General features: G+C 38.1%; 1 protein-coding gene across 2 annotated transcripts; it reads left to right on the forward strand.

Annotated features, from left to right (window-relative positions):
• The first annotated feature begins 910 nt into the window (after positions 1 to 910).
• Positions 911 to 19835, forward strand: LOC121237175 (serine/arginine-rich splicing factor SR45). Of its 2 annotated transcripts, none has more exons than XM_041133790.1 (12): positions 911 to 1277; positions 2496 to 2564; positions 5589 to 5677; positions 7643 to 7689; positions 7773 to 7853; positions 7945 to 8110; positions 8201 to 8435; positions 8526 to 8579; positions 9607 to 9723; positions 14008 to 14077; positions 14194 to 14225; positions 19382 to 19835. In XM_041133790.1, exons 1-12 carry the CDS (start codon positions 1054 to 1056, stop codon positions 19449 to 19451), a joined length of 1254 nt encoding a protein of 417 aa, XP_040989724.1. In that variant the 5' UTR covers positions 911 to 1053; the 3' UTR covers positions 19452 to 19835. The 2 variants fall into 2 exon arrangements, with proteins under 2 accessions (XP_040989724.1, XP_040989725.1); XM_041133791.1 differs by having other exon boundaries at positions 918 to 1277; positions 14011 to 14077.
• Positions 19836 to 20815: the final 980 nt, after the last annotated feature.

The following is a 20815-nucleotide window of genomic DNA, read 5'->3' on the forward strand; positions in this document are numbered from 1 at the left end:
GTTGTGTCGAGCAAATGGTACAGTCATTGGAATATGATCTTTTCCATAAATGCACAGCATTGGGAAGTTGAGGAGATAGCTAGTTTTTTTTAGTTTGCTTTATTCCAAGAGGATAGGAGGAAATGAGAGAGATAGAATGAGGTGGAAACTTTTGGGGAGTAAAAATTTTTTTGTTAAATCTTTTTTTAAGTTGCTGACATCAGCCCATTGTGTTTCCTTGGAAGGATATTTGGAGACTACCTGTGCCATCCAAAGTTGCATTTTTTACTTGGACTACAGCTTTAGGAAATATTTTGACGGCTAAAAATTTAAAGAAACGTGGAATGATCGTAATAGAGTGGTGTTATATATGTAAGAACAATGGTGAATCGATTCACCATCTTTTTCTGCATTGCGAGGTGACGAGGAAGTTATGAGTTGATATATTTAGTAGAGCTAGGTTGTCTTGGGTTATGCCCAAGAGTTTGGTGGAACTCCTATCATGTTGGAATATGCATTATCATAGCTCTCAACTGGCAGCGACGTGGAAGATGGTTCATTTATATTTATTGTGATGTATATGGATAGAAAGAAATGAGAGATGCATCAACAACAATGAGAGAGTTGTGGGGGAAATATGGAGCTTCTTTGTATTTTCTTTGGTTCAATGGTTTTTTGTTATAGTTTTAAAAGGAGGGAATGTTCATGAGTTTTTGTTTTCTTTTTCAGCTTTTTAGAATATAATTAGGTGGTTCTTTTATATACTTTCTATACACATATGTTTTATTTGATCAATAAAGTTTCTTAGTTATAAAAAAAAATATAGGATTAATATAAAAAAATTTATTTTTTCATAATAAACTCTGTTTTAAATATCTGAACATAATATGCACGCGAATTAGCGCAAGCAGCATTACTCAAAGGTACATAAAACACGAAATAGTCCAGCCCGTGTGCTATTTATCATTCTAGCCCCAGGCCTGTCTCGGCTCGGTCTCGTCTATTCTGCGGGGTTTATCTAGGGTTTCGCTCTCTCTCTCTCTCTCTCTCTCTCTCCCTCTGTGGGCCATAGCCATGGCGAAACCAAGCCGAGGCCGTCGGTCGCCGCCATCTGGGTCCGTTTCGGGCTCCTCCTCTCGGTCAAGGTCCTACACCGGCTCCGACTCCCGTTCCAGCTCTCGGTCCCGGTCCGGGTCCCTCTCACGTTCCAGATCTCGATCGAGGACGTTCTCCTCATCTTCTTCTCCGTCTCGTAGTGTCAGTTCTCGCAGCGCAAGCCCCCCGCCTTCGAAGAAGAGGTCAGTTCCTTTCTTAGCCTTTCGATTTAATCTTCTGGCTTTGGTTCCTCTTTTTTCTTCTAATATACATACATACATACATACATATATATATATATATATTTAACAACCATCAGTAAAATTACTTTTTTCTCATTTGTTTTTTAAATTGCTGAACTTTTTCAAATGAAAAGCATGAAAGGCCATTCTCATTTAAGAAAATTCAGGAAAGAAAAGAATTGAGAACAGCTTATTATTGATGGTTGTCAAATTTGGTTCTCTAATGGGGTGCTCCCTAGCATGATCCATATAAAAATGCAGAAACCATACACGATTTTCTTGGTTGCTTGTAGAGTGTAGGAAAATTACTAAAAAAACCATGCAAGGTCCTCCACTTTAAAAATTTCTAGAATTAGCTGAATTGTGCTTACGCCGTGTTCATTCTATTATTTGCAAAGGGCGTCTAGTTCTTAGAATCATCATTTTTTTTCTTGACTGTGCGTCTCATTTCTCTATTTGATCGCAAAGGGAATGCTTGAACATTCATAAAAATACCACCAGTGGCTACTATTTTATGAGAAAAGGAAGATCCCGTTATGCTGTTTTCATAACATAATAAGATAAGTCTAATGAGACTTGAACCACGATAAATTTATAACAGTGGAACATCCACATGGCTGCTACGTTGTTCTTAATTCCATGCATTTCTCAAGCAAATTTTTTCTCGTTGTTCTTAGTCGTATATTTCTTGTTCAGTCTCACTAGCAAGGTCACACCGGTAACTTTTGCAAAGGGTGGTAAATCCTGAGATAACATCTTACGCCAACAATAATCCTCACTAGCAAGGTCACACTGGTAACTTTGGCAAAGGGTGGTAAATCCAGAGATAACATCTTATGCTAACAATAATCATTCTTTCAACTAGAGCACCAATCCTCCTCTCAACTGTGAGCAGAAGGTGACTGATAAAAAAAAAACTGCGAGCAGAAATTGTAAGATCCAATATTTGTAAAAATCCATAAAAAATATTAGTCAGAATCAACTATGAATTTTGTAAATTTCCGATAAATTGACAACACTTTGATATTCACTTATCTAAACTTGCAACACATTGATTTGTAGGAGGATTATTTGTTTCAATCAATCTTAAGAAACACACATCTTTCTAATTAGTTGTCTTTTTCTTTTCCAGTTTAATTTGACTTGTTTTTTTCATTTCATTTCGACAATGATCTTCAGTCCTATGGAAGTAGCTAGGCGAGGTCGTTCTCCACCACCAAATTCTAAGAGAACTTCTCCACCACCAAGGTGAAATTATTTCTTAACTTTTGTTAATTTAATTTATAATTAGAACTTAAGATGTGGACGGTGTATATTTCAGACTAGAAGTTTTCAATTAACCTCCTTTCATTTTCGGTATGCATCTTAATTTTTCAGCTTATTACATGAAAAACTTGGGTTTCACTTTTTTCATTACTTTTTAGTAATACTCTTGAGGATTTAATAATGATGAAGATTTTAAGTAAATGAAGCTGCAAAATAAACAATGCCACTAGAAACATGCATCAATATGTACCCTTCCCTAGCATATATGGAAGTATTCCAGTTATTGGAGAGAATTCTGTTAAAGAGTGCCTCCATCAGTTGTTGCTCTGAGCCTTGAACTGCAATGGGTTCAGTTTCCCTGTAGCTTTCTTCTCTGCAAAGCAGGTTAATTTTGGCTTATTTATTGTAATATTTTTATGTGCATAATTTAATAGGAAAAAGTAAAGAGTTGTTATTGAGTTTTGGTTCTTTTCCTACGATATGTCCTTTAAATATTAAGGCCACCAACCTCCTGCTTACTTGGGCTATGCCTATTTACTTCTATTAATAAAATTTTACATTACTTATAAAAAAAATATTAAGGCCACCATTTTGGATTTCATTCTCCTTTAATGATACCATGAAATATGTTGGAGATATCTTGTGAGGTGTATCTAAGTCAGAAATAGTTCCTGTGGGCCCTGTCTCGAATACCATGGACTTGGCAAACATTTTGGGCTGTAAGATTTCTTCCCTTCCCATGAGATATCTAAGCCTCCCTTTGGGTGTCCCTTATAAATCTTCGTCAATTTGGGATGGAGTGATTGAGAAAATAGAGAGGAGGTTGGCTGGTTGTAAAAGGGTTTATTTGTCCAAAGGGGGAAGAATTACTCTAATTAAAAGTACGTTGTCTAATCTTCCAACGTATTTTCTCTCTCTTTTTCCTTTGCCCGTTGGGGTGGCTTGTAGAATTGAGAGAATCTTCCGTAATTTTTTGTGGGGTGGTCTTGGGGAAGATAGGAAGTTCCATTTAGTAAGTTGGGATAAAGTTTGTTCACTGATTGCTTGTGGAGGATTGTGATTCGTGATTTGAGGCTTCTTAATAAAGCCCTTCTTGGGATGTGGCTTTGGAGATATCAATTAGAGAGGGATGCGTTATGGAGAAATATTATCAATGCTAAATATGGAAGGGCATGGGGGAGTTGGTGTTCTAACGAAGTTAGAAGTTTGTATGGTGTGGATTTGTGGAAATATATTCGGAATGGCTGGGGGGAATTTCTTAACCATGTTTCGTTTAAGGTTGGAGGAGGAGATATGATTCGTTTTTGGCATGATCTTTGGTGTGGTGACTTGGCTCTTAAGAATGCTTTTCCTTCTCTTTTTAGGATGGCAAGGGGAAAAAAAGCCACTGTGGCTGATTCTGTAATTTTTTCTAATAATATCCCTCAATGGAATGTGAGATTTATTAAATACTTTCCCACAAATCAAGGTCGTGTGGAAGATGATCCTGATAGCATTATGTAGTGCATATGGCAAGAGCGTAACGATCGGACTTTTGAAAACAAGGAGTGGTCACCAGAGGATCTTCGTTCTTTATTTTTCCGTACTTTAGTTCTATGGGCCATAGTTTTAGATTTTCATGGCCTAAATTTTATGATTTTCTTGTTTCCACTACTTCGACCTAGATAGGCCTTATCTCTTGTATATCATCTTGTGTATTTGGGCTATGCCTATCTCTATTAATAATATTGTTTTACTTATAAAAAAAAAGATTTATTAGAGACTTTCATGATTGGGAAGTGCCGGTTGTTACAGTTTTTTTCAGTAGGCTGTATGATATGGAAATTGTGCAGTGAAGGGACAGATTGTTGTGGCAACATGCTGGAAATTCCATTTTTCTGTCAGATATTATTATAAAACGCTGACGTGCCATTGTGTCAACCAAATCCCTTGCAAGTGTATTTGGAGATCCAAGGTGCCGAGTAAAGTTGCTTTTTTCTGCTGGTTGGTGTCCCTTGGGAAGATTCCGACAATGGATAATTTGAGAAAGCGTGGTATAATTTGCTTAGACTAGTGTTATTTGTGCAAGAAAGATGGGGGAATTGGTTGATAATTTGTTTGTGCGTTATGAGGTGGCAAAGACTTTTTGGGACGAGATTTTCAGCAGGTCAGGTATTGCTTGGGTGATGCCCAAGAGGGTGGTGGATCTTTTGGCTTGTTGGAAAGGATATATGGGTAGTCATCGTATTGCTGCTATTTGGAAGATGATTCCTTTATGTTTGATGTGGTGCCTATGGCTGTAAAGGAATGGGCGGTGTTTCGATAATAGAGAACACTCGTTGGGAAGAATTTAGAGAGTTTTCTTTCGAACTGTCTTTGGGTGAAAGTTCTTGTATTGAATGGGGATAATCTAAATGACTTTCTTTCAGCCTTTCCTAGGTCTTAGTCCCTAGCTTGTATATAGGTGTTTCCATTTGTATACTTCCTGTGTACTTGGGCTATATGCCTATTTACTTGCCTTAATAAAATCTCTTATTACTTATATAAAAAAAGATATCTTGTGAGGTGTATCAATTCATGGACTCGTATCGAGTTTTAAGTGCTGCTCAATCAGTGTTTATTGTGAATGCTAGAGTTGATTTTTTGGTTGATGAACTTACTGTTAAAACATATATTTTCTATTTTTGTATCTAGTGTTTGTTTGTATAGAGTTCTATTAGCAGGTCAAGATGCTATTTGCTTCCCATATGGTGTCCTATGGTTAGATTTTAATTTAATTGTAAAAAGAGTGGTTGGGCTATGCCTATTACAGTATTAATAAAATTTCCTATTTAGCTATAAAAAAGAGAAAAGAATGATTGGGTCGTATTAAGTGGGTAGTTTGGGCCTTGGTGGTAACATGACAACGTTAATAGTTTGGTCATATTGCAAAAGGAGTGGTAGTTGAAGGGGGTAAAGTGTGATTTTCTGGAAAAAAGCTACTTGTTTTGTTTCTTGCATGTGTTAACATATGCATATTGATTTCAGGAAAGCTTCTCCTATGCAAGAATCACTTGTCCTTCACATAGACAAACTTAGCCGGAATGTGAATGAAGGTCATTTGAAAGAAATATTCAGTAAGTAAATTACCTATAGTTGAATTTTTGATGCTTTTTAAATTGTGGCCTTTTAGTTGCTATATATGCTTATGTAAAGCTGTATTATATAACTGGAAATTAGTAATGGGAAATAGAATCATCTATGCCACCATCAAACCTTTATTTTTGGTTGTTACGCTAGGAGTTCACGAGGTATTGCTAGTGCCAAGTACAACTGAATCTTAGTAATTTTATCATGACAACTAAAGGCAATGCCGTTGATTGCTGTGTTAGTCTTCACATGGAAATGAAGGCATAGAAAATTTTGAGTTTTTTTTTTTTTTTTGCTTGATATTTGTCCTTGCGCTATGATGAGTTTAAGGATAGCATCTTTGCTTTCAGATTGTGACTGAACCTCACATGACTACAAGGATTCTGATCAATTCTTGGAGGTGCTCTGAGGTGTTACTTGATGAGTGTAAAAATGTAGTTTTGCACGGTGGATTTTGTGCAGCCATTTATCTTGAAAATTGGATAAGCTCGTCAATAATGTGAGTTTTAAACCAAAATGGTGTGGATTTTGCTCAGCCATTTTTTTTGAGAATCAAAATTATAATCTAGTTAAGAATGATTTAAGACCAACTTACAAAAAAAAAAAAAAAAAAAAAAAAAAGAATGATTTAAGACCAATTTTTCAGTTTTGGCATAGGCCTTATCATCATTGCAGTATAGTTATCGTTATTTTTATTTTTTGAAAAAATACAGATTGTTTCTAGGGTTTGTAGCCTGTTAAGTTTGGATGTTATACCCATATATGTAGTTTTAACTTTATGCTTCAAATTATTTTATTATTATTCACAACTTTTTCAGTTCTAAGTATAATGTTAGAAGTTGATATGGGAATAGAGACAAATTATGTCAACTCTGAGTTAGTGTCTGCAGTCCATGCTCAAATAATCCAATTAAAGCGTGTTGTCAAAAAAGGAAATGACCTGAACTGATGAAAGACATCCGCAAAAACTTTTCATTTAGTTGTTGTCTTGCTAGTGTGGTGGTAAGAACCAAGAGAGGGAGATTTAGAAAAGAGGCATAGCAGCTTAGGGTGGATATGTTGAGGGTACATAACCTGGTTTTGTTGAAAGTCTCATGAGGAGAGAAATATGGGATAAATATGCTGAAATTTTCTCAAGAGCTCAAGGGATAGAAAGCGGAGTTTAGATAGGAAGAAAGAAAGAGAAGGAGAAGGGAGGGGAGGGGAGATTCCCATCTCATACCCAACTTACAGATCCATTTACTACCAAAGAGTAGAAGTTCCTCTGGGAAAAGACACCAGCTACTAGCTAGAGACAGCTATCTTTCTTCCCCCGTTTAGTTGCTTCGTGCAGTGCAGTTTCCTTGCAAGCTCCTAACTCACATGAACCTAGGAGAGAGTTACTACAAAACTTAAAGATACCTGGCTAATACTTAACTAGAAGGTGGAGGGACTAACAGAGTCTTGCAACCGGATATGTAAAATTAAAAGTGTATTCCTGCTGCACATGGACACTTTATTTATTGAAGGAATGCCTTCTTATTTGTTTACAGCTTATAGCTACGTTAAAGATACCAACTGCTAGCCAGAGACAACTATCTTTTCTTCCCCATTAAGTTGCTTCATGCAGTGCATTTTTCTTGCAAGCTCCTTACTCGCATACACCTAGGATGCAGTTACTACAAAACTTAAAAATACTTGGTTAATACTGAAGTAGAAAGTGGAGGAATGATTTAAGAAATGACTAACAGATAATCATGCAATCCGGTATTCTAAATTAAAAAGCTTTATTCTGCTGCACATGGATGAGTAATTTATTGAAGGAATGCCTTATTATTTGTTGACAATAAGGAGTTTTAGAACCTATTCTTATAAAAAATAAAAATAAAAAGGAGTTTTAGAACCTATTGTTTCATATGTTATTTTTAATTGGTGGTTTAAACTATTCTTACATTTACTTTTGTACTTTGTAGGTAACTATGGTGAAGTTGTAAATGTGGAGCTGGCAATGGATCGCGTTGTAAGTTTGTTGTAAATGTGACATTATGGTTGTGCGGTAACCTTTTTTGGTGCAGCAATGTGAAGCTTGTTTCACATTCGCAGGTCAACCTTCCTAAGGGCTATGGATATGTGGAGTTCAAGACAAGAGTGGATGCTGAAAAAGCACAATTATACATGGATGGTGTAGGTTTTAGTGCCATTTTGGTGTGGAATTAATTGCTATGATGGAAACATGTAATGTTGGGAAACTAATGTTTTGATTTACCAAATGCAGGCCCAAATTGATGGGAATGTTGTTCAAGCAAGGTTCACTTTACCTCCACGACAGAAGGTGTCACCACCCCTAAAAGCTACTGCCAATGCTCCAAGGAGAGATGCTCCCAAAACTGATGGTATTGCTGCTGATGTTGAGAAGGATGGACCCAAGCGGCAGAGAGAACGTACGCTCCATACACTGGGCTCATGAAATGCTACATGGTACATTATTTTGAGAGTGCTTTCTAATAGTGCTTTGTTTTTAATGACATTAGCTTCTCCCCGTCGGAAGCCTCCTGCCTCACCACGAAGGAGATCTCCTATTACTCGAAGGGGAGGATCCCCTAGACGCCAGCCAGATTCTCCTCCACGCCGTCGTGCAGATTCTCCTATCCGTCGTCGAGTGGAATCTCCTTATCGCCGTGGTGATACACCTCCAAGGAGAAGGCCCACATCTCCTGGCAGAGGTCGTTCCCCATCTCCATTAAGGCGCAACAGATCCCCTGCAAGGTTCACTACCAATTACTACTTTGCTTGTTTGATTCCATCACTGATTTTGATTTTACTGACCTGAGTATCATCTTGATATGGCCTCTTCAGAAGGATGCGTGGCAGTCCTGTTCGCAGACGTTCTCCACTTCCTCCAAGGCGCCGGTATTTATGCTTTAAATTGTATTTAAAAAGATTTATTTTTTGGGTGATCGCAATCCTTTCACAGGCTGCATAATGGAGATAAAACACGATATCATGGGATTTGATAGAGCTGTTTCTAATATTGACTGCATCTGGATGTTAATCTTGTGCATATTGATTACATCTGGATCCTAATCATTCTATGAGCTCTTGTTGCAATAGTCTAATTAATGTATCAACTTGATGGTCATTGCACACATTATTTGTCTACCAAAAATATATGCTCATGCCGACGCATAAATCAGTAATTGGGGATTGCTTCCATAAAGCCACCCTTACTCTTTGGTTATGGGTGTAGGAGATATCATTTAATCCAAAGACTACTGGTTGTTCTAGAATATGTTTTGTTTTCCTCAGAAATACACAAAATTACCATGAGTAGTGCTATGTTCTATTTAAAGGGAAGTTCCAGTTTTAGAACATGGAACTGTTTTGTGGGAATCTCATTAAATGGTGGCATAAAGTTAGAATGTCTGAAGTAAAAGACTCCTGAAAACATTGAATGAGATGTCTATATAGATTTTTTAAAGTGTACATCAAGACCTCAAAAGATGTTGCAAAAAAAATTCAATTTAGATATTTTGGAGACTTTGTTTTTGTGTGATTTAAATATCTTGTTTTTTGTTATATAAGATAGTTAGATGTATGTTGAGTACAGCTGCGTTTGGACATAATAAACGTAGGTTTTTAATACTTAGGGTGAAAATTACTTTGTGGATGCTTGCCCATGTCTCCTTATCTGACACCTGTATGTACACTTACAGAGGTGCCAACTTTTACTTAAAAGGATGTGCACAAGTAGTCAAGTACAAGGGATTTTGGTTTTTTCTTAACATTTTGTTAATCTAGTTTTTTGGATTATCTTTATTTTTTTTACTCTCTTAAAGTTGTTCTACTTTGAGCTGTGGGCAGTATGAGACATTACATTTGATCTTCAACTATATTTTCCTTTGGCTTGTATCTTGAAATGCTGTCTGATTTCATTCAGTACACCTCCAAGACGAGCTCGTAGTCCTCCTAGAAGGTCTCCTATTGGTCATAGACGTAGTCGCTCTCCCATTCGCAGACCTGCTCGCTCACGTTCGCGATCAGTCTCTCCACGGAGGTAATTTTTTTTTTTAAATTATCCAAACTTCTATGGGAAATGTTTTCTTCATCCTATATTTTGTCATCCCCACTCATAGTTGCTGATGTGTCATATCTTAAGTGGTTATTCATTTAAGTGTGACTAGAGATGACAAAATCTAGGAGGAAGAGCAACTTGTATTCTTCTAAGCTGAGTGGCTGGTTTTCTAGTTCTCTCAATTATGTCAACTCGCATTATTTTATTTGCTTCTGTTTATATGTTTGACTCATTTTAGTTGGATAGACTAGATTTTATTAGCTTTTTTTATTTTTTATATTTATTATTGGTTTCGAACTTGTGGAGTGCTTGCCTTTTGTACATGTGGAAGCAGTGGCGACATGTTTTGTAGGGCTGTAAATCCGGATACAGATCCGGAGACCCGGCCATAACCGGATCCGTATCCGGGTTTTGAAAACAGGTCAGTTATCTGCTCAGGTAAACCCGGCCAAAACCATGGAAGATAACCAGATTTAAATTGTAACTGGATATCCAGGTTTATTACTTTTTTTTTTAAAAAAAAAAAAAAGTCTTTTTAACACTTTTTGAAAGGGTTTTGTTTATAGGACTTTATGTTTATTATTTTTTATATAATGAATATTTTCGAAGGCATTTTTTAAACTTTTTATTGCCATTCAAATTTATATATATATATATATATATATATACACACACACAACACTGCATACTACATATTACATTGTTTACATTACAACGCAAAAACATCAATTTTACAAGGAATGAATCTATGAGCATCTCTCTCTTTTCTGTATCAATTTCAGGATGAGAATATTCATCATTATTTAATGTTAACTGATATGTGAAGTAGGGAGTAATTGAGGATCGGCTGAAACTCCATTCCCCATGCCCTGATCATTAGACAATGCCATTCCCATAACACCTGCTTTTCAACTCTTCCATTTTCACCACAGAGACGTAACAAAATCTTGCCTCTCACTTTCTTGGGATCAAGAGTTCCAGCCTGACACATAAGACTACATGGGAATTTTGATTAAAAAATAAAATAAAATGACTCAGCTTTCAATAAGTTGGACGAATAACTTCCTAGGATCTCTGAGATGATCCTAACCTTTGGAAACTAACCTCCTTAGATGACAGTAAACAAAATCTTTGGCAAGAGAAAAGCAGCAGTACTTGCACATTCATCCATATATGAAAACTCTTGCTTGGCATTGATTCATCCATCTATTCCCTCCATATGATTTTGCAAACTATCATCATCTGCTACCTTAGACTGGGACCATCTGATTCCTTATCTGCTTCTGCTTCGGCTTCGGCTTCTGCTTCTGCTTCCTTGCTGTCTTCTTCAATACTAAATAGACCTTTAGCAGACCCACCAGCAAGAAGGGTACCCCTTTGCAGAACCAGACCGACCCCTTTGCAGAACCAGACCGAGAGGTGTTTGGATTTGAGTATTTTCTATGTTGAACTTGGGCCATCCATAAACCATTTGCAGATGAAGAAGATGCATGCCTTTGGGCATGAAGTCTATATTTCATCAATATCCTGTCCAGGAATAACATTTTCATACTCGAAAACTTCTACTAACTTGAGGTGAAAGGAAAATCAATCACCAAAGCAGGTATGTTTTTCCTTTCTTGAAGATAGTAAGACATACCTAACAGCACCAACAGATCGAACCTGCATCTTAATATAATCATTGTCAATAATAATATTTCCTCAGATTGTGCAAAATACAAACTTGCTAATGTCTAAAACACAAGCAAAAGAAATGTTGAAGCATGTAACTGATGAATTCAGAAGTTCAGTGGAGTTGGAAGCATGCCAAACTGATCAGGAAACAAGAAAAAGCAGGAACACCATCAAGTCAAATCAGCAATAACAAACATTACTCTTTTTCCTACCCAAAATAGAAACCCAAAAAGGCAGGGGACAAAAAATTAGAGAGGCTATAGGCGAAGGAAAAAAAAAGAAATCAAACACAAATCACAATACGTCACCTACAAATCACTACAAATGACAAGAAATCACCTCTGCAAATGGGGTTCCTCTTTTGAGCTCAAATCAGAAATCTAGGGTTCCTCGGCTTGATCTTGTTCTTGATTCCAGTTCACCACCTTTTCAGGTTGACCATCGTCAACAAACTGAAAACAGAGAAGGAAAAGGAAAAGGATAAGAAGCAGAATTCTCTCAGATTTTCACAGAATTAGAGAAAACCTAAAGCTATAGGCAGCATAGAACATTAATTGGTTGAACCAACCTTTCATAAGACAGAACAAGTTAAATCCAATGATTTCACATCATCACAGATCATGTCCTCGATAATTAATTATCAAGAAGAAAACATTAACCAAAGCGTGCAAGCATTTGGAAAATATAGAAATGATTAATCGAGTGTTATCTTGGAAAAAAAAAACATTAACCAAACCTTTTAAGCTTGCTTCTCTGTTCAACACTTTCTGACTTGTCTACAGAACACAAATGCCAATCTTTGTTAGAGCTATTGTTTGCCAAGTTTACAAAGGGAGTTTACAAGGTTAACCAAATTCATTGATGATGACCAGTAGTACTACTCATGTATAGTACGCATGATTTTCAAATATGCTATAAATAAAGAGATCTCAGACAAATTTAAAGAGTAATTTGGAGTATCAGATCATAAATTTAAAGATTTATGCGTGAATAAAAGTTGATGAACAGAACCCACCCCCCACCCCCCCCAAAAAAAAAAAAAGAAATAACACTTTTTGCCAGTCAGTCATTAATTCACAGGTATCAAATGCCAATCCAATTTAGAACCTCGACCAATCTCATAGAGAACAAATCCCCAAAGTAACCAAGCCAGATTTAGATTTCTCCAAAGAATAAAAAGGTTATGACAAGAGTCCAGTCAATCTCTCTCTAAATAAAAGACTTCATTTTGAATCAGTTAAAAGATGGCAAACCATTAATACTGTCAACTCTGCCCTCCATAATCCACATTTTCTGCTCCATCTCTCCAACAAAAAATTAGAATACTCTAAACAAGACTGTCAACTCATCACAAATCTTACTATTCGCTGGTCAACCAACCCACGAAATATAAATCAACCATACAAACAAATCCAGTTCCTCTAACTAAAATCCATAATTTACATACAAAACCCAGCATTCATAATCAAACTTTAAACACAAACACAAACATCCCTGTACAAATTGACATTCACATTCACAAATCAGAAAGAGAGAGGAACATACTGATAGTAGCGAGAAAAGTCTAGGGCTTTCTATGACGTTAACGGATGGTGACCTCTCACCAGCAGCGATGGATCGATAGGGATGCTACTTGCTAGGGTTTGGGGACTTTGAGAGAGAGAGATAGGGAAAAGTGTCGAGAGAAAGGGAGAGATCCAAGGGACTGTATCTGCGATGGAAACCAGCAGTGATGGATCGATAGCAAAAGCTAGGGTTTTTTTTTTTTTTTTGGGGGGGGGGGGGGCGGTGTGGAGAGAGAGGGAGTCTGATTTGGTCGAAAGGAAAGTCACTGGCTGAAACTTGAAGGAAATTGCAATGCTGATAACGCCTTTTTTCATGTACAAAATGCCATCGTTTTGTGTATCTGAAACTGTTTTTAAAGGCAAAACCGGTTATGGATATCCGGGTATATACCCGGATCCCGGATAACCACCCTGATTTCTAGGTTCTGGACAGGAAAAAAGATCCAGTCCGGATGCACACCCCTATGTTTTTGTGATGGGTTTAATTCCTAGGCAGGTAGGGTCTTGGTGGATTTGCTGGCTTGCTGGAAAGTGTTTTTTGGCAGACTTGGCAGTACAGTATGGATGCAGGTTCTGTGTCTGAGTGGTGCTGCCGTTACCCACTCTTAACATGAACAATTGCAGATTGTTATATGTTGAATTTAGTAATTTGTGTAAATTGCCTTGGCTAGGGTATCAGAGTGAATATATGGGATGGTGGGAAGTCTCAGCATAGCCAGAAGGAAGTTTCTGAATTGTTGTTATCATGTTTTTAGTCAATACCAATGATTCTTTCTATGAGCTAGATTCACCCGACCTGTCCTCAATTTAATGTTAAATTTGTAAGTTGTATTGTGTCCTTTGTTCTTCTGATGGGACACGGAAGTGGAATAGGAAGATTATCTGAACTTCAACTCGCGCTTTATTCTAAGAAATATTATGCTTGGTTTGTTGTTATGGCAAAAAACTATTGCCCTCTGTTGGTTGGATTTTGAGCTTTAAGTTATTATTTTCTTAAGCATGTATTTTCCTGTTGCACTGTGTACAGCAGAGGACGCGCACCAGTCACAAGACGTGGGAGGTCTTCATCCTACTCTAAGTCACCTAGTCCACGCAAGGTTAGTCACTGTTAGTTTTAGTTTAAAAGATAATTTGTTATCTATTAAAAAAAAATTAGAAGATAATTCATCTTTTTCGATATTTGACACGGCTTCATCCTTTCTCACCATAACAGGTTGCCCGGAGATCGAGTCGTAGTCCAAGAAGGTAATTACTGTCCATGAATGGCACTTGTACCATCCATTTGAATCAATTTCTCCTGAATTTTTCCAGACATGTTTGCTTGCCTAGTATTTGCTATAATTCTCCTGTGAAACTCAAATGGTGGCAGAACTTTTCTACTAATGGAACGCAACATCTGGCTTCATTTGTCTATCTTACTGACTCTTTATACCTCGCTTTTCATGATTCAAAAAGCACTTTCATTATGCCCAAATGCTATATATGTGAACAGTACTCCCTCAATTCTTTATGCCAAGCACGTCAATACTACACAAAAACTTGGTACTCTTCATAGGAAAAGTGAAGGAAAGTCATCAAGCTAGTTTCCTTCTCCCTCCCTCCCCACCTGAGTAAGACAACAGAAAAAAGTGAGAACACCACCCTAGGTTTATATCTTGCATATATGATTCACGTGAACTTTGAAGGAAAGTCATAAAGATGAAAAACAATTGCATAGGATGATAAACATGAAATGAATGCTAACTTTCGATCTACTGCCTTCCGGCTCTACTTCACGTGCCGCTCAAGCGATCTCCATGAAATGTACTCTACCCGTCACCTACCATGTTACCCTCACTTTCCAGTGCACGAGCCACGTGCACAACTTTTGGTGTCTAGTTTTCACGTGCTGTCACCATGTGTAGCTTTTCTCCAATTTCTGAGTTCTCTTGCTAGGAGCTGACTTCAGCTTGTGCTTCAATTTGGAATGAAATATCCTTTAACTGCTTTAGTTAAATCACCTCACTGGAATGTGTTGGACTTGTCCTCGTGGTGGTGTTTAAGGGCATGTTTGGACACTGATAATTTTCAAAACTTCTCATAATTTCATTTCCAAACATACTTGTAAAAAAAATTTCATTCCCAAACATCACTCAAAACTTTTTTTTTTTGACAATTAAACAAGTATTATTGATCAAAGAATGGGCAAAAACTGCCAATTACAAAAGTCATATGCCCCATCTACATAGGCGCATTAGAAACTAGGAAATCATGCAGGTTCATGCCATTAATGTCCACAGCAATGCCCTAAGTACAAAGAGTTCTAAAAAAGAAAACTTTTAGCTTTGCCATAGATCTCTCTGTCCTCAAACATCCGCTCGTTGCTCTCCTGCCACAAGCACCACATAATACAGATAGGGATCATCTTCCAAACCATTTTGATCTATTGCATGCCTCGAATATAGGTCCAGTTACCACCACGGTCTCCGGCATAACCCACGCTAGGTCCATTCTTTTAAACACCTCATTCCAGAGAGTCTTGGCTGCCTCACAATGTAAAAGTAGATGATTCACTGACTTACCTCTTTTACACATGCAACACCAATCTGCAATGATTACTTTCTTTCTCAGATTATCCGTGGTGAGGATCTTGCCTAAGGAAGCTGTCCACACAAAAAATGAAGCTTTGGGGAGTGCCTTGTGCCGCCAAAGCCTTCTCCAAGGAAATTGTGAATCAGGTTCTTGTGTGTGGGCCTTATAAAAGGAACGAACAATGAACGCCCATCTCCCTGCAGGAATCCACCACAAACCATCTTCATGCTGGATATTCGGACGACAAGAATACAAGAGATTATAAAAATCTACAGAACTCCCCATCTCCCAATCTTGTGCTGCCCGGTTGAAATTGATATTCCAGTGAGTACTCCAGTGAGTATTCCCATAACCTCTGTCATTTTGGCATATTTGGCACTTGCGATCTGGAAAAGTATAGGAAACAAATCTTGGAGAGCACTGTTACCACACCAACTCCAAGCATCATTCCAAAATTTGATCCTGAAATCTGTATCTAACTAAAACCTAGTATGATGATGGAAGACCTCCCACCCTCTTCTTATATGCTTCCATAGCCCCACTGCATAAGCCTCTCTAACTTCTCTAGTACACCAACCCTCCCCTAAACCACTATATTTTTTTTTCGATCACTGTTTTCCACAAGGCTTTTGGTTGCTTGTTATATCGCCACAACCATTTGCCAAGTAACACCCGATTAAACAACCTCAAATTTCTAAGACCCAACCCGCCACTAGAGATAGGACGACACACCATCTCCCACTTGACTAAATGGAACTTAAACTCCTCTCCTAAGCCACCCCACAGAAAATCCCACTGTAGCTTCTCAAGTCGACCTGCCACACTTGCCGGTATAGGGAATAAAAATAATAAATAAGTGGGTAGATTAGAAAGTGTAGTTTTGATCAAAGTAATCTGGCCCCCTTTCGACAAGTACATTTTTTTCCACCCTGCCAATCTCCTCTATTTTTCGATCACCGTATCCCAAATCAAGCATGCCCTCGATACTATCCCCAATGGAAGTCCTGGGTATGTCATAGGAAGAGACACTATCTTGCAACCCAGTGTGCCAGCCAACTCCTGTACGTTCTGAACACCTCCAATCGGCACCTACTCGGATTTATCATAATTCACTTTTAAGCTAGACGCTGGTTCAAAACAGAGAAGCAATGCCTTCACAGCACGCAATTGATCTTGATCGGCCTTGCACATAATAAGCATATCATCTGCAAACAACAAATGGGAAATATTAGTAATACCCCTACTCGGAGATCCAATCTGGAAATCCCTTACAAAACCATTATCCAACAAAGCCGAGATCATCTTGCTTAGTGATCCATAACAATAACAAAAAGTAAAGGAAATAACGGATCCCCTTGTCTCAAACCACGAGAACTCAGGAAGAAACCCTCTGGGCTGTCATTGATCAACACAGAGAACCTTACAGTGGATATACACCATCTGATCCAAGTCCTCCACGTTTCCCCAAACCCACACCTACCTAGTAGATATAGAAGGAAATCCCAATTAACATGATCATACACCTTTTCCATATCGAACTTGCACATAATCCCTGAGCTGCTAGCCTTCAGTCTACTGTCTAGACATTCATTGGCGATTAGAACCGCATCGAGGATCTGTCTACCCTTTACAAATGCATTTTAAGGCTTAGTGGCAATCTTCCCTAAAACCTCACTTAGCTGATTAGCAAGTACTTTTGAAATAATCTTGTAGACTCCATTTATTAAGGTAATAGGCCGAAAATTCCTGATCTCAATAGCCCTCACCTTTTTGGGTATTAATGCAAGGAAAGTGGTTTTAAGACTTTTATCAAATTTTCCAACCGAGAACAACTCCTGAAACACCTTCAATAGATCTTCTTTAATCACCTCCCAACATTCTTGGAAGAAGCCCATAGAGAAACCATCAGGTCCGAGAGCCTTATCTTTTACCATTTTCCTACTACATCATACACCTCTTCCTCCTCAAAAGCTCTCTCCATCCTAGCTACTTCCCTCGGTTCAATAGTGTCAAAAACCAATTCATCAAGAGTAGGCCTCCACCCCACCTGCTCAGTAAGGAGCTTCTCAAAGAAATCAACAACATGATCTTGAATAACCTCCTCTTCTCTGCACTCCACCCCCTCAATTTTCAACACCTCAATGTTATTATTTCTTCTATGAGAGTTTGCAATTCTATGGAATAACTTCGTACTCTGATCCCCTTCCCTTAACCATAGTGCTCGACTTTTGGTGCCATGACATTTTTTCTTGTAGAATTATCCTCTCAAGATCTGCGACCAGCAAAGTTTTCTGTAGTTGCTCTTCCTTTGTAAGTGGCCTACCCTCTTGGAGTCTTTCTAATTCTTGGATTTCCATCCATTTGGTATTTTTGTTTTCCCCTACTTTTTCGAAAGACTATTCCACTCCTTCAAGTCTCTTTTTAAGGCTTTCAATTTGTTCGCAAAAATGAAACTGGGTGTATCGTCGAACTGGTATGAAATCTACTACTGTTTGACCCTCTTCACAAAACCTTCTGATTTCAACCACTTATTCTTGAACTTAAAGTACAATCAAGCAAAATAGGCCAATGATTCGAAGCTAAGTGTACCAAACGCTTTTGCCATACGTCCGGAAAATGGCTTTTCCACTCTGGTGAAATTAAGAAACGATCGAAGCGAGAGCAGGTCTGATTATTCGACCATGTGACTGGGCCCCCTGCGAACTCCAAGCTTGCGGGCCTCACTCTTCTACTTCCAAAGCTTTCACTTTGGAATCTAACAACATTTCAATTACCCCCAATACACTAAGGAAGATCCCACCAGCTATGTACCTCTGCTAGTTCATCCCACAATAATCTTCTGTTGGAGTCTAAGTTTGGCCTGTAAACACCTGCAAAAGACCACAAGAAATCATCATACACAAATTTAAAAGAATACGCTACCGTATATCTCTCTATATAGTTCTCCATTTTCTCCACCACCCGTCTTTCTCACATCACCACAACTCCTCCTGATGGCCCTGTAGAGGCCACGTATACCCAATCCACATGATTGCCGCTCCATAAACTTCGCACAATCTTCCTATTGATCATCTTTAGCTTCGTCTCTTGTAAGCATACAATGTCTTCTTTCCACTCACGAAGCAAGTGCTGAATCCGAAGACGCTTATTTGCCTCGTTAAGACTACGAACATTCCAAGACGCAATCTTGGGTTTCATTGGGGAACAGCCAGCCCCTTCCCTTTTACCCTACTCTTACTAGAGCTACCCTCCGAATTCATCGACCACGTTAGTCTTTTAAGCTCCCGAATTTTCTTCGAGTCCCCCTTTCTATTTTGTTGATGTCCGACTTCAATAGCAGTTAACAAGGCCATGAACTGTTCTTCATACCCCTCACACTCAATCCCCACATAATGTTGGATCTCTTTCACTTTATGTATTACCCAATCTGAAGCTTGGTCTGGAAAACAGTAGTTAAATGGGATAGGATTCCCCATCCTGTTAATTTAAAAGTTCTGAAACTCCTCTCCCACCAAAATCTCATCCAAACCCACCTGACCACAAGCCTTAGAGAGGAATAATTCGTCCTCCACCGAATGCATAAGGTCGTCCGAATCACCATCCTTAAAAATTATATATAAACAATTTTTTAACTTTATAATAATGTTCTTTTAAATTTCACATTTCCTAAAACTCAATAAAACATCTTCACTCAAACCATTTTATTATTCACAAAATTCGGAGATACTGCAAGTGTCCTAACATATCCTAAATTTATTTTTTTTGTTTTTATTTTTAAATTCTCTTTCATGGATTTTGGTTTGTTCTGATGGATGGTTGCTAATATGTAGGCCTTTGAGGGGAAGGAGCAGTAGCAACAGCAGCCGCAGTAGTTCGCCACTGCCACCTCGTAAGCCATAGGTAATCATCGCATCGCATCTCTCTCTCCCCTTCTGCTGCCGCAATCTCCCCCCCCCCCCCCCCCCCCCCCCCCCCCCCCCCCCCCCCCCCCCCCCCCCCCCAAAAAAAAAAAAAAAAAAAGAGAAAAGAAAAGGAAATCAGACCCCAAGCGTGTAGACCGTGGAATTAAGATATTATGGCTGTAATATTGGAGTCTTTTGTTGGCTATGACAAGAAGATTTTAGGGCTGTAATATTTGAGGCTTTTGTTGACCATGAAAACGACATATTATGACTGTAGTATCGTAGTAGATATTCTGTACTGTTTATGGTCTTTTTTTTAGTTATTTGAAGTTCAAAACTCCGACGGAGAAAACAATATTCAAAGGGTGTCTGTTCTTATTAAGGCTACATTATGAGTACAGTTTGTATGATTGATCTTGTCGGTAAGGCTCATGGCATGCACCTTCTATACCCGACCATAAGCTGGTTATCCTCAAGAGCTGTCGTCCTTTCGCCTCGAGGGGTCTGGGGCTGTACCAGAGCTCTAAAGGACAAGGCCAGGTTGTGGTGGCATGATTGGTTCTACCCGTGTTTTTGTGGGTTTTCTATAATTAAATATCGCCTAGTAGTTTTGTAAGCAATGTTGAAACGGTTTGGGGATCTTCCGGTGTTGATTCAATCTTCCAGTTTTTTTTTTTTTTTTTTTTTTTTTTTTTTTTTTTTTTTCACTTATCTCGATGGTTTTGACCGGTTTAGTTCTGAAAGCAAAGAAAAAAAATTAGTTTCGCCAGGTTCCTTGTTTTGATACGTGAACTAAATTGATATAATCAATCCTCCGGAATCTATTCGTATCAGTATTCGAAGAACAAGTTGGGGGTTTCCATCGTGGTAAAGAAAAAAGTTCCATTCCACCTATCTTCTTCTATGGTTATCAATTTTGTCAGACTCCTCGATTTGCCAATTTAATGAATGTCACTAATATATCTAAGCCAACGGCTGAGTATCCTTGCAGTCTCACCCATACGTCCCTGATAAAACAGCAATTATCCAACTTTTATATTCAAGCACGAACATAATCGAAAGAAACGGATCAAGTAAATTCCAAGAAAGGCATAGTCCGAATCATAAAGTATCGCATCGGAGTAGTAAACTTTTTGAATACATCATACTTCACCTTTGTCTTCATAACACAGACTTAGATTAATAAACCATAAATAGCGGACAATATATATATATATATATATATATATATATATAATATACAACAACATTCCTTCATTCCCGCAGGACTTTTCTCAGTCAATTTCATCCAATCTTGTGGTTTCTTCGTATTTGAGATCCAACTCTTCATGTTCTGCTACATATTTTGCCATTCCCGACTGG

This window comes from Juglans microcarpa x Juglans regia, chromosome 6S (genome assembly GCF_004785595.1).
Source record: "Juglans microcarpa x Juglans regia isolate MS1-56 chromosome 6S, Jm3101_v1.0, whole genome shotgun sequence".
In the NCBI taxonomy this organism is placed as follows: Eukaryota; Viridiplantae; Streptophyta; class Magnoliopsida; order Fagales; family Juglandaceae; genus Juglans; species Juglans microcarpa x Juglans regia.